This window comes from Columba livia, chromosome 15 (genome assembly GCF_036013475.1).
Source record: "Columba livia isolate bColLiv1 breed racing homer chromosome 15, bColLiv1.pat.W.v2, whole genome shotgun sequence".
In the NCBI taxonomy this organism is placed as follows: domain Eukaryota; kingdom Metazoa; phylum Chordata; class Aves; order Columbiformes; family Columbidae; genus Columba; species Columba livia.
Genome location: NC_088616.1, coordinates 6,853,799 through 6,867,701, shown reverse-complemented (window position 1 = coordinate 6,867,701; position 13,903 = coordinate 6,853,799). Strand labels below are relative to the sequence as shown.

Below are 13,903 nucleotides of genomic sequence, written 5' to 3'. Positions count from 1 at the left end.
AAATGAGGCAGGGCAGAGGTGGGCGGTGTGTCTCTCCAGCAGTAAGGCAGCCTGGGCCGGCGCTGTGCGCTGCTGGCCGGACGTTTCCCGCCGCTCGGTGAACAGCGTCCCCGGGTGCGCAGAGCGGCGCGCCCGCCCGGCCGAAAATCCGCCCTGAGAGGATCCGCGGGGCTCGGCAGCCGCTATTACCGGTTGCTACTTAGGGACTCAACCGTCTTTTTATGGCTTTAATTCACCGAGTAGCTAAAGCGAAGGGTTTGACCGAACGTAACGCCAGGCTAAGTGACGAGTTTTAAAGTTATTTTAACTACCCTGATTCCCCAAAAATAAGAGCTACCCCGTAAATAAGCCCCAGTGGGATTTTTTTTCAGGATTTTTGAAGATGCTCAAAATATAAGCCCTACTTCAAAAATAAACCCTAGTTACAGTCTGTTTTAAAAAGTCAATTTAAATAGTGTCCAGGCAGCTAGATATGTAAAAAAGTGTGCGTCTTTTGGAGCAAAAATTGCTATAAAACCCTGTTGTATTTTTGGGGAAACAGGGTACGTAGTATCTGCAGGCCCTTCAGAGCGTGGGCAGGTCTCAGCCACAACAAACCGCCGTGGTGTGTCCCACACATCCCGCTTGCCCGCAGCAGCCACGCTGCTAACATTGAAAAACTGGGGTTTGTTCTGTTTTTCCCTTTACCTTTCCAGCTGCTGCTGTCAGTGTTGAGCAGGGTCTGGGCACCCTCTGGGCAAGTAATTGCAGAGACTCGGTTTTATAAGACAAGTGACTTCGGATGAGGACCATAAAGGTTCTCTGTGAGGTGTAAAGCCCAGTGGGTCCTGCTTTGGGAGATGATGTCCCGCAGTGGGAAGGCAGAGAGGTAAAATGAGTGCCTTGTTTTGGTGACTTTTTTCAAGCCGTGCTTGCTGATTTTTCTTCTTTGTATGTTTGCCTTTTGGTTCTTGGTTTGTGAAAGTAACCAGGGTGTCCCAGTCTGACCTGCATCTGCACTCTGGATGCAACGGGTCATAGAAGCAATGCAGACAGGAGACGTGTTACCAGTGTTGTTGACAATAGCAAGTTTATTTTCTTACCTCATGTACAATAGAGTAAAGGCAGTCTTATAAGTTAGTGTTTCATTAATAAATAATGAGCTACACTGTACCACCCACGGCCCTGCAGGGGCCCATACGAAGAAGATCAGAGAGAAATGAAGTCCCGACCAGTCAGTTCCAGTGCATAGAAGGTAAGTGCTTCTTTAAAACGTGCATGTCCAAACCTCTCCGTTACTGGTGGGTTGGAAAGTCCAGAAGAGTCTGTGTCCCAGCTGGGTTGGAGATTGGAGAGCAGCAGCACTGCAGTACTCACTAGCCGGTCACTTCACAGCTCAGGACAGCGATTCAAATAGAGCGTAAATTCAAGTGATGCTTTGTAAATTGGTCTTCAAGGTTTTTTGTTTTAAGTCAGTCCAACCATGTAATGGTAACTCCAGACGGTTCACCAGCAAGGGAGCTGCACGACCTAAGCCTACCCGTATGTGTTTCCTAACAGTAGTTTTACATGTAGAATCTTACGCCATTAGGAAACAGAGACTTGACGTCATCTGGTTGTATGAACTTTCTTTCTATAGTCTTTTGTATCTATAAATATGAAATTCGCAGTATGGGCAGTAATGGTCTGCGTCCTTGAAGCACCTTATGAACAAAGGTATGAAGCAGCATCCAAAACAGCACCTACAGCCAGAGAGGAGATGGACAGGCACGGGATGAGTTACTGACTTTTCTTTCTGCTGACTTTTCTTTCTTTTCTTTTGAGCTGTTTCTCTGCCGTATTCTGTCTGCCTTTTCACTGCATTAATCCCCCTTCTCAAGTCTTTTAATGGTCAAAGTATCTTCTAAATAATTAATCATCTTCACTGCTGATGTCTCATGCATTAGTCTGATTCTGAGCCTTATTCTTAAGTACCGTAGAGAAGCAGACAACATTATACTAATTTTTGCTCATCCTATGAAAAGTAATAATGTATTTGGTTAAATTTTACAAGTTGGCATCCACTGTAGCGATGATTACTGTATCTAGAATGGACAGAATGGCTTCTTATCAGCTAGAGAAGGGCAAACTGTCTATATAAATGCTAAGTAGAACTTCTGTTTTTTTTAGTGAGTCTTTTTAAACTTTCTGCTATGAAAAGTCTTCAAAGTATACATGAAATCTTACCCAACCATACACAAGCTGGTGCACAGCAGGTAAGACAGCCTGCCCAGTCTGTAGGTGACCCGTGTGGTGATGTGCTGGCGGCAGGAAGGGCATATTGTGGATGTCGGATTGCATGAGAATATTCCTGCTAGGATGACTGGAGGCTGAGACACCATGTAAACTGAGTTTAAGAGGAAACGAGAAGCAGCAGAATTAGAAGCACAGGAAAAGTTTTCCAAGTTATAAAGTCTTAACTGGAGAATGTAGGTTATTAATGTGGCTGATCTAGAGGCACCTACATTACTATTATTGATTTCAGATATGTTAATAAGAACCACTGTACTACTTTTTCCATGTATCCCAATATCCCAACTCTACCAGCAGTCAGTGTTTACTGGGATCAGGATGTATACAGGGAACTGCCTTCAGGATGGTCCCCATCGTCAGGCACTGTCCACCACCCACTGGTGGAGGTGCTCTGACATTGAGAACTTTAAGTAATTGAGTACTTAAAGTAATATGAAAATGCATATTCTCCATAAAGAAGAGATTTGAAGGGTATAGAGGAGCTTTCTGGATGAACTCTTCAGTAGTTACAAGAAATCAATCAAAACAGCTGAATTGCTCAGGTGCTGGTGCTGTCCTCAGTTACAGAGTCTGTAGCTTCCTTGTGTTTTTGCAGTCCGGACCTGACGGTGTCAAGCTCTTTGAGGGGTGCACCCCTTCTAGGTGCAAGGAGGGTATTTTTTCACAGATGATTTCAGAGAAAATTCCCACGTTAAGCATCCTAAACCAAATTTAGGGTACATTCACACTGTAACCTGAAGCAAAATTTCAGGAGTGGAAAGGTCCTGTCAGTTAGATAGATGGGATGTAGCATATCTGAGTTGAATTGCCTGCTGGTCTAAGGGATTTTTAAAAATTTATGTGTCTCCTTCCTTGTTGTAAGAGATGTTATTTGACTGTTCTTTTTGAAGCCTTTCCTTTGAGCTCCTGCACTTTCATAAAGGTGACTAGAACAGGAACAACAAAATAAACTGGACTTAAAATGATTTGTTCTGAAAGTCTTAGGTCCTAGCAGATTTCAGAAAATGGATGTTTCTGTAGATAGACTAATGCTGGAAAAATTAGTCTGAGTTTCTCAGTTTATCTTTCAACATTTCTAGGGAAGCTTTCAGCCTCTTAAGTCATGATTGGGTCAGAAAACACCATCTTCTCTGTTGACTTTTAAAATATTTCACTTCTATGAGCGTGTAGAACCACGAGCATTATGAGAAACACAGTCCCCTGGCACTTACCTGGTTGTTCAACGGTGACTGTTTCTCGACAGGAGTACGGTGGGGGAGAAGGATACTCATAACCCCCTATGCAAAGAAAAACAGGGCAAAATGTAAAAATGCGTACAGTTTGTGCCTCCCGAAATCCCTGTTTGGAGTCTGACAAGAGACTGCACAGGGGAGGCCTGAAATGACTCAGTGAAGTGCAGGACAGGGAAAAAAAACACAACTGAATTGATTCATGGATTTTTTAAAGCCAAAAGAGCCCTCAGTGACTGGCTAGACTCACTTTCTGTATGGCACAATCTGAGAAATCGAGTAATTTTTTCAACACAAAGGCAATAACTGCATCTTTCCCAGCAAAACACTGGAATGGCACTTGGTGTTAATTTAAGGACTGCATTGACAAAGGACCCACAATACTTCTAACTAGTTTCAGTGATCATTACCCTTACTATTAATATTTAGAGACCTTTTTTCGAGTTTGAATTTTATCTGCCTTCAGCTTGCAGCCAAGGATTTCCATCATACCCTGTGTTGTATTAAAGATATTTTTCCTTTCAGTGGGGATAAAAGAGAAGGGAAGGGAAGCTTGTGACTAAGACACCTCACGCTTTTTTAGTGTGAAATAAATAAATGTATTAAAAATACACTTGTAAACACATTCAGAACGAATTAATGTGTAAAACTTTATAACCAGTTATCGTGGATGTGGTCTGCAGCAGGACAGCCCCACGAGAAGCCCTGGAAAAGCTGTTAGGGATGTGTCCTTGAATGGTTTGCCAGAAGTGGGAGACATTTGAAATGGCATTTGGGTTTGATGGTCGTTGGGGTGTGTTTAGTTTCTTTTGAGTTTGGTTTTGGGTATTTTTTTGAGGGGAAGATGTTATTAATATTTGTGGAAAACCCAACTTGTAAAAAATTAAAAAGTAAGGATTTTCCTTCCAATCCAGAAGAGGAGCGTGCTCAGCACAAGTGAGTTATCACTCGAGATGTTCTTGTGAAGGACCTGCTTCCTGAGCAAGGACAAGACGCTGCGACTTGGCGTTAGATGTGTTGAGTGCCTGTCCCTTGCCTGGTTTAGTAGCTCCCAAGGAGTGAGACTTTTTCTCCCCAACCTCTTGCAAGTTCTTCTGAGTTCAGAAAGAGTCCAGAGAGGTCTTTGAAGACAAAAATGTTTACAGAGAGAGCTAATGAGGGTAAAATGCTCTGAAAATGAGTTCAGTTCAGAGGCTCAGTACAGGCACATCTAACCTTATTAGTCACCCTCCGACTTCCCATTCCGGTTTCTGCTCCAGTCCTGTCTGGTCAGTGGCAATTTCCTCGATAGCAGGAAGGTAGCAAAGGTTACTGATCTCTCAGTGTATCTTTCAACAAGTGTAGACTTGAACAGGCAGAAGACAAAGGAGTGTTGTGAGATACTTACGCAAGTGGGAGAGCGGTGCCTTGTTTCAGAGAGAAAAAAGTTAGGTTCTGCTTATGGCTGCCCAGGGCAGCAGTGGAGTCACCATCGCTGAAGGGGTTTAAAAGGCATTTAGATGAGGTTCTTAGGGACATGGTTTAGTGCTAGAGTTAGGTTAGGTTATGGTTGGACTCAATGATCCTGAGGGTCTCTTCCAACTGAAATGATTCTATGAAAAGCCAACCCACCAATGAGACAGCAATGGGGAAGGTTTGTTCATCCCTATGGAATCGGCTGTAGCACTGACTCACCTAGGGAGGGTGGCTCTGGACAGCAGGAGCGTTGGGGAAAAGGCCAGTTCTATGGAAAACTAGATTACAGTTTAAGCAAGACAGAGCCCATCCATGCACAAAGTTCACTGTCTGAACATTTGCTTGTTAGGAATATGAAATTATTGTAGAGATGCAGCTGCAGCTCCTTTTGCAATAAAGCGTGTGTTGTTAGAAAAATGATTAACTAAACCAACAAAAATATTTTTTTTCCATTTGATGTTTTCATTTGGATATCCTACCAGCTTGCTTACCTCAACACTGCGTTTTATTTGCTAGCACAGGTGTTTTCTAAACCCATCTTGTCCTGGCAAAGCTGGGTGCCTTATGAGCTGGCTCAACTGTGCTCTGGCAACCAGCTCCCAGTGTTTGCCACACGCCAAGAGGGTGCTCATTTAAACCCCTCTGGCGAAGCCTACTTACCATCTTGGCTGCAGAACGGTGGTGCTGAGGGTTCTTGAGTGCAGGGGTCACGGCGTGGTTCATACATAATCATAGTTATTTCCCCGGGTCCCTTCTCACTAGCCATCTCCACAGTTCACCTGCAAAAAGTAGTGCAAATAAAATCTGCTGATTGACTTTCAGTGCTTGTTTCTGTAATTCCTGGTTCTCACACTCAGATTTTACTTAGAGGAAAATTCGCAGTTCTCATCTTCTGTTTTGCTTGTAGACTGAAGTGCAGTCAGTTCCTGTTATACTTCATGATGAGGAAGATGGGAAGAGGTAGCAAAAAATACCATCTTTATGTATTTATTTGTGCTGGAAAGCTACTAATTTTGCCCCAGAAAACACACTATTCAAAGTGTGTAAATTCGTGACTGAAGGTGTTACTTTTGCAGAAAAGTTAACCTTTTTTTTTTTCCCCTATGTATTGTCAAAACAATCAAGGAAGGGAAGAGCACACTTTGGAGCACCTGTGAAAAACCTTCATGTGTCATTAAGTCAGAGCCTGCAACCATGCAACCAGCGACAATTCGGATTTGTCTTTTCATCGGGTTATTGTGCAACCCTATCATCATCATTACTGTGACTAGTTTTGTACTGTGAAACTATTGTCTCACCACTAGTGTGACAGACTTTTGTTGGGCAAGATCATTATTAGACGTGACTGCGCTGCCTGAGGCCCTGAACAAGATCAGGCCACAAAGTATTTGTGTTTTGCATGTTTTAGCAGGAACTGTTCTTTGCAATACAGGAGAGTGGGAGGAAGAAGGCGCAGCTGGAGATGTATGTTTGTGTTGCTTTAAATGGAATGCTGTTGATTAGTCCTAGCTGTCCCTTGAACCAGAATTAACTGGTTAATTTTCTACTAACCTGTAGGTTTCTGTCACAAAATGAGTTTACAGTCTTTGGCGCAGGTCAGCAAGGAGGGGTAGTTTTGGGGGAAAAAGGAGCGAAGGAGTTTGTAGGAGCTGCTAGAAGAGCCTGGTGCAGGTTTGCTGGCTGCTCAGGTGGCTCCATGTAGCTCCTTGCAGCCCAGCTGTGTGTCCTGTGTCACTGCACAGACACCTTCCCTGATTCAGATCAGGGCCGTGCCCATCTCACCTGCTCACTGGTGATGCGGAAGTGAGGGCTTATATTTTGAGAGACACTTGGATAAGCAAATAGAGACTGAAATATATAACATTTAGCAATTCGGCACAAGCTGCCTGAATATGTGAGGTCAAAATGGAGGATAGAAATTGCTGAACAAGGCAAGATGATCTCAACAGGTTTGTTTTCAAGGTGTGCTGGAGGGCAGTGTGTATGCAGGAGGCCAAAAGCGGGGGGGGTTAGTAGTGCTGAGATAAAGCATCAGACCTGTTAGGGAGGAAGAAAAGGAGAAATTTGAAAATATTGCTAGGGAAGAAGTGATGTAATTGTCACCGAGCTGGATGAATGGGAGGTACTATGGAAAATGGCAGCAGAATGAATAATAAAGGTGGGATGGTCTTGAGAAAAAATCAAAAATAGAGCATTGGTCATGTTAAGGCCAAAGATATTGGAGTAAATTGCTAATATATGGATTAAAGAGGAAGGATGGGGGAAGGTGCCTCTTGGTATACTTGGTATAAAGACATGAAAACAGGTGATTGGGAATATTAGAGTTATTAATAAGCCATTGTTGAAACTCCATGAGGATCCCACTGAGAAGAGAAAAACAGAGCTGAGAATCAAGAGAATGTGGTAAGATGAAGCTATAAGAGCCAAGGAAAAGTAATGATCTATACAGAAGAAAGTGCATCAGTAGTAACTGCAGATTCAGGAGGATGATGATAGACAAATACTGTATTATCTAATGTTGATGACCAAGGGCTGTTCCCTCGGGACAAAGATCAGTGGGCAAAATTATAGGGAGTCTCTTCAAATTTTGGCTTATTGCTATCTTGGTACTTAAACACCATACACTAAATACTGGGTGGTGTTAGTTCTGGTGACATTTCTGCTGAATTCATCTTGCTGTGAAACAGGAAGAAGAGGAAAGGGCTTTTGAGTGTCATCCCATGGCTGCAGGCCCAGGCCAAAGCCCTGTCATGAGGCAGAGAGTAGGAGGGAATCAGTGGTTAACATAGTGAGAGCGTTGCAAGTTAACAGCCAAATGTGAGCAAACACTGACTAATCCGTGCTCCACCCAGTGAAGTATTAGTATAATAGCCGCAGTTAAATGTATAGGACAAGAGATGCAGAAGTGAATCAGCAGCAAGGCCAGGAGCGGTGTGGGAGCCCCGCTGGGTGCCAGGTTTGTGTTTGCTCTAATAGAGCTGTCAAGCACAGCAGTTGTGGGCTGTTGGTAGAGCTGGTGCCCTGAATTTGCTGAGTTTTCAGTGTCCTGTTATGTGCTTCTGATTGTGCTGCCAGTGGCTCTGTGTGTTGTGATGATCACCTGCTCCAGAGCTGGTGAGCTGGGCAGCTGGGACCCAGCTTCTGCAGGACCTTCTTCAGCTTCAGGAGAAAGTACCAGGGATCAGAAACCCTCTGGGCATCAATGCTGCAAGTCCAGAGGTCCAGGAAAGGCATTTGCTGGGGTGTTTTATGCAACTCAACAGACCCTTTAATTTGGCATGTAAGTGGTTACTCTCAGTTCTTGTTTGGAATGGTGCCTGTCCCAAACCTGTGTTACCGCCAAAGATTGGAGCTGGAGATTTTCCTCTCCTCCCTCAGATGTGATCATCTGCTGGAGAGGAAGGTATGGGAGAGAACAGATGGTGTTAGCAGCCCTGTAGGAAGAAGTGGCAAGGAGAACTATCAGGCAGCAATTTCTGAAGAGCAAGAAAATGTCCTATAAACTCCTTTCCAGAAACACCTGTACATCTCAGAGGCCCCCACTGAATAGCTAGGCAGGTGATGCATGTTGTCTTCTCAGCAGTCACACCAAGTAAAGGGAACTCTGCGAGGGCAGAGCTGACCCTTGTGCACTCCTGAATCAGGGACTTGGTTTATGCAAAGCACTCAAGATTGACTCAAAGAACTGCAAACTATGTGATTTGCAGGCAGAAACGTACAGTGCCAGGGTCACCAAAACAAGTCTGTGCCTTCCCTGAAGTCTCAGTCTCTTCTACATGTGGGTATAATCAGTTCTCACTGGGAAATAAAGCTCACTTCAAGTCCTGTGAAAATTAGTATTTAAAAAAAAAGGCAAATCACACCCTGAGGCATATACACAAAGACCCAGTTCAGGGAAGGAAAGGTGGAAATGACAAAGCTGTTCTGTTGCAGGAAGGACAGATCCTAGGGAGAATGGGCAATGGCAGTTTCCATCATCTTGCTCTGGATTTGCTCCAGGTACCAGAGTTGTGGTGCAAAGAGCAGCCAAAGCTGCTGAACTGCGAAATTCCATGGCAGGGCCCTGCTCTGGCCCTCACCCACAGCTTTGCATGTTCCCTCACGAATGTCGCTGACGGCTGAATAATCCCACAGGTGAGAATAGTTCGATGTGTGCCGGCAAAGACGCACAGGCGCTGCCAATTGTGTTTTGCAAAGGGGAGACTGAGACACATGGAGTTATCGTTTGGCGTCTCATGTATGGTTCAAATAGTTGCAAAGAGAACAGGGACTTTCTTCTCCTCTTTGTGATATTTTTCAGAGAGGTTTTTTGGGCATGGTGGGCAGAGAGATAGTCCCATCTATTCAAATCATTTTTCACCTTTCAGAAATACTTTTTTCCAGTTTGATTTCAAGGTTGTTGGAAATATGCTTTTCACACAAACACTCTATCAAAGGTGAAAAGGCTGTATTTGAAGTAGAAGCATCCCTGAGCCTGGAGAGCCCCATGGTGTTAGATTCATGTCTGTTTGGACCTGAGTGCAGCTCAGCAGAACACAAACCGGGAGCTCCTCAACAGTTATTTCAGAAATCTCATTACTTGAGTGCTGTTGCATCTTTGTTTTAGTCTTATGAGCCTTGGTCAATGAAGTATTTATGATTTCATTTGCAAATTGAAGTTCACTGCAGTACTAATTCTTCTCTGTTCAGATTCAGAAATTATAATCTGGAAAGGAGAGGAGGCAGATGGGATTTGGCAGGTGCATGTGTATCAGATGCCAGGTTACACTTCCATTACCTCAGTGTTCTGTTCTGTTGCAGTTCTTCCTCATATGTGGGTTGTCATGGTTAAAAAAATGATGTGGTACTTCTCTGAAAGCTGATCAAAATTTACCAATTTTTTAAAAAATTCAACTAGGGCTTGTTTTAGCAAGAAGGTTAATTGTTGGTCTTGTACTGCAGACTCCAAATGAAGTTGTTAAAACGTTTTCAAAAGTGCTTGGCACTGGCCTATCTCTATTCCAGTTGAAGCAGTGGAGCTGCTCCAGGAACCCAGATGTGGATGTAGCAGCACAAAATTCCTAGCAGTTCTGGCAGCAGGGGAGAAAATGTGTGGACAACTGGGATAGTATGTGAGAGAGGGACTAAAATTGCAAAGGGCTGTCTCTGTGCTCTGTACTACAGCTGGCGAGAGGGGCTGGCTCAGGATCATGTCAGCTGGCAGGAGGTTATCTGACTTGGCTGCCACATCAGGTACTGGGTCTGAGGCAGGACAGGAAGCAGCGACTTTGTAAGAGAAGTGTCAAATCTCCATTCCAACTCCAGCTGATATCGGTGTGGGATTCGCCATTGACTTCAGTAAGAATGGGTTCAGAGATGGAAAAGAGGGAACATGGAACTTGGGAGGAGACATCGAGTGATTCAGGTATTTGATGAAGATAGGGTAATGCATTCAAAATTTTATATTTTGAAGATTAATATGAAAACGTTACAGTAAGTGATCTTGAGATTTCATGGAAATGGGAAGATACAGCAGTTTTTCCCAGTGGCTTGTAGGATAGTGGTCCAAAGGCTTTCAGTTTGCTATAATGTGTTCTTGTTCTCCTGTTGCCACTAGTTTTATGTTTTATTAGGCATTTAGCCCTCCCAGGTGCATTTATGAGACAATTTCAATTTCTGCTATTTCAAAGTGTGACCATAAAATGCCATTGCTGGCATGCAATTGCATCTATGGCTTTAACAATACCAAGTGCCTCTGTTTTACTTTATTGAAGCAGTTAATTCTAGTTTTCAGCTAGCAATGGAACACTGAATTCCTCAGTGGAGAGATGTTTTCCCTTAGCCCTGTGCTGGTCGTTTATGGTAACATTCACAATGTGCTGAGGCTTTTCAGATGCTCAGGAAGGAAAAGTTCCTGCTTTAATAAAGATAAACAAAGAGTTGGGGAGCAACATTCAGGTATTTGTTTGTTCTTATTCTTAAAATAGAATCTAAAAGAGATGACTGCCAACAGCAAATTGGAAGCTGGACATTAAAAAGTATTCAGGATGTATGAAGTAGACAACCTATTCAGTGAGGTGAAGGATGCTCTGCCAATTCCCCATTCTTTACTCCTGAATTTAATTTTTAATCCTGGAGTTATTCTGGCTTTTAAGTCTGTATCAGGCTACCAGCTTCCTGTCTCGAATGGAGATGATGTAGATATGGGAGATCTGACTGAATATGAATTGTGTTTCAAGTTGCAAACTCTTCACCTGGCTGCATTAGCTTGTTGATTGCATTGGCTCACCAGCCAACATATAAGATCGCTGCTTGAAGTGGTCAGTGGAATAATTTGGTTGTTCATCTGTTTAAAGTCATCAAGATGTTTTTATAATTGAGCCAAGGAGCTGGGCAGAAACCAGAAAGTCACTGTGTGGGTACTGCTTCTCCTCCTTTCGTGTGGAAAGGGAGATATTCATGTGTAATCCAAGTCCTCATGGTTTACACGGAAGTATAGAGTAAAACAAGTGTAACCATTGTTCACAAGATCAGGAGGAAGCAAATACTGAAGAGTAAAATGCTGATGAACTGAGCTCTACTGAGAAAGAAAGAGCTCTATGCTCTTTCCCTTTTGGAGAAAACCTCCTTTATGGTCTTGTAAACGGTGATGCAGATGCAAAGAAATTTTGAAGGCTTTGTGGTTTGTTTTTGCTTTGTTTGTTTGCTATTTAAAAGCACAAGGAGTGTTGATTTGCTGCGATGTGTGTCCGCAGGGCTGGTCGCGGGCTGTGTGAAGGAGCTGCAGCGCTGTGCGTGCAGATCCGCAGCCTGGCCCTGCCCGCCAGGGCTCACGAGGCTGCTGAACGAGCACGGACTCCCTGGAATTTCCAGTCCGGGCCCGGGCAAGGCGTTTATGTCAGATTATTCCTTCGTGTATAATTTAGTACATTCACTGCTCTTGTTGCTCTCACTTCTAAAGCAGTTCAAAATACTGTAAAACTTCTAGATTAAAATTATTCATGGTAGTTTAGCCCTGTTATTGTGCCAGCATTGTGCTTTTATACAAAAACCTTCTTCTCTCGAGACAGCCCAGAGACCGTTCCTCTGTCTCTGCAGCCTTTCCTTCACAGGGCTGAGCAAGCTTGGTGGGTCCTTCTCATTTCTGCACAGTGAACCCATCCCTCTTGGCTGTGAGGGACCAATGAGCTCTGTCCTCAGCCCAGATAATGGTAAGAATATCATCTTATATTTAATGGAAATGTTGTTGTTAGAATAATCCAGTAGCACTTTTTCCTCTTCCACAGCTGCACCATGCTCATGATTTGTATTTGTGCTGTCATTAACCACCAGGTGTTTCTCCTCCAATGTCATTTTGCACTAATGAGCTCCCAGCTTGTAGCTGAAATTCCTAATATCATTTTTTGAATGCACTGCTTTGTAGCATTATAATACATAGGAATTCTGTCACAGCAGTTCTATAGGTTTTCTCAATCCAAGTAATATTTTCTGCTTTCATAATTTGTTTCTTCATTCATACATTTTATTAGGCACTCCTATATTTCTGTCAAGGTTATTAATGAAAATACTGAATAAGCCCCATAATTGATTCCTGCATTAACCTTTGGTGCAAACCAGATATATCTCTTGAAACTTATTCCTTAATTTACTGTTTGAGGTATGGTCCCTTACTTCCTTCAGATGACCAACTTCACTCCCATTTATAGGGTTCTCATTCTGAAGGATGAACACAACTGGGCCCTGGGATTGCGTTAGAACGCGTCCGTCCCTAATTACCATTCTAAAAATAGTGTACTAACCACTAAAAGGAAGTATTGTCCACTGGGTTGCATGTTAACCAGGACTGGGGGGTGAGAAACATGGGTTCAGTTCCTGTTCTGCAACAGTGGTGAGGAACAAATTAATTAGTCTTGGTTTTACTCAGCTCTGTTGTATATGGAAACACTGTATGATGGAGACACTGCAGTCATGGTCCACATGTGGTTATGCCTTGTCTTCAAACTTGAGCAAACAACAGAAGATAGGAAATGCCAAGTTTAAATCCAGCCTTTGTCCTCTATTGGCACAATTTTGTCTTTCACATTCCCTTCTAGCTGTCAGAATTGAGGGCAGCCTTACAGATTTTTTTTCCAGCAGTTCATCATTACCTTAAAATTTGATGTTTGCCATATTCGCATTTAATTATTTTACAGATTAACATTCCCTTATGCACAGCATTGAGTCATGGGTAGCCAGTATTTCATTTATACCCATGCGAAAAAAATGTCCATAACTTGTCCTTCAATTGAAAACTGATAGAGCACCTCAAGCAATGTGTCTTGTAGCAGCTGGACCTGGCTTAGCAACTCTTAATAAGTTGTTACGAATAAGCATTTATTTGAAGAAAGCAGGTGTGTGCTCTGCTTCTGTGTGCGAGCTGAACCCTTTCCTGTGCTGCATTAGTTTGACTTCCCATTCGTTCTCAGCTTCACCTTATCAAAAAGCTAGTTTACCTGTTTTCCACCTCTGATCTGTTCTAAAGTTAAAATATACTGAGACAAATCTTCGCCTCCAGATTTTAGGAACACGAGAGAGAGCCTCCACATTTTGAAAGCTTGATAATTTAATCGTAAAGAGTTAACACTTAAAACCGAGAGCCATGGCTGTCACACTCCTCAAGCTCAGTCTCATTTAGTCCTTGCCACCACCCTTTTCTTGCTTCCAAAGGAGTAAACATAGTGTTGTTCCCAAGTATAATAATTTGAAAGCTCTTACCTTTCAGTAGCTCTGGCGAATCTGGAGAGCAAAAACCCTTCAGAAGTTGATCACTTCATCCCTGTCTTGACAATGTGGCTGTGTCTAGGAAAGAAAGCAGCACACCTGACCAGTGACATGACGTGTTGTCATGCCTTGGTAGCGTATCCAGTTGGAGATGTGAGCGAGGCAGGTTGGTAGACAGTGTATAATTACCCCAGTTCGCCCACAGTCCC

At 43.2% G+C, this 13,903-nt stretch overlaps 1 protein-coding gene across 1 annotated transcript; it reads right to left on the bottom strand.

Moving 5' to 3' along the window:
* Positions 1 to 1,043: 1,043 nt before the first annotated feature.
* On the bottom strand, positions 1,044 to 13,841 carry LOC102097531 (cell death-inducing p53-target protein 1-like). Its single transcript, XM_013369018.3, has 5 exons — positions 13,689 to 13,841; positions 5,616 to 5,734; positions 3,483 to 3,548; positions 2,206 to 2,365; positions 1,044 to 1,721 (listed from the first exon to the last, which is right to left on the bottom strand). The coding sequence occupies exons 2-5, from the start codon at positions 5,719 to 5,721 to the stop codon at positions 1,613 to 1,615; spliced, it is 441 nt and encodes a 146-aa protein (XP_013224472.1). The 5' UTR covers positions 5,722 to 5,734; positions 13,689 to 13,841; the 3' UTR covers positions 1,044 to 1,612.
* Between the last annotated feature and the right edge of the window lie 62 nt (positions 13,842 to 13,903).

Excerpts from the sequence above, each read along its gene's own strand:
- LOC102097531 (XM_013369018.3), bottom strand. The coding sequence starts at position 5,721 with ATGGCTAGTGAGAAGGGACCCGGGGAAATAACTATGATTATGTATGAA. Across the intron at positions 3,549-5,615 it reads ACCGTTCTGCAGCCAAGATG|GGGGTTATGAGTATCCTTCT; the intron begins GTAAGTAGGCTT and ends TTCTTTGCATAG. Across the intron at positions 1,722-2,205 it reads ACCAGCTTGTGTATGGTTGG|GTGCTGTTTTGGATGCTGCT; the intron begins GTAAGATTTCAT and ends CTCTGGCTGTAG.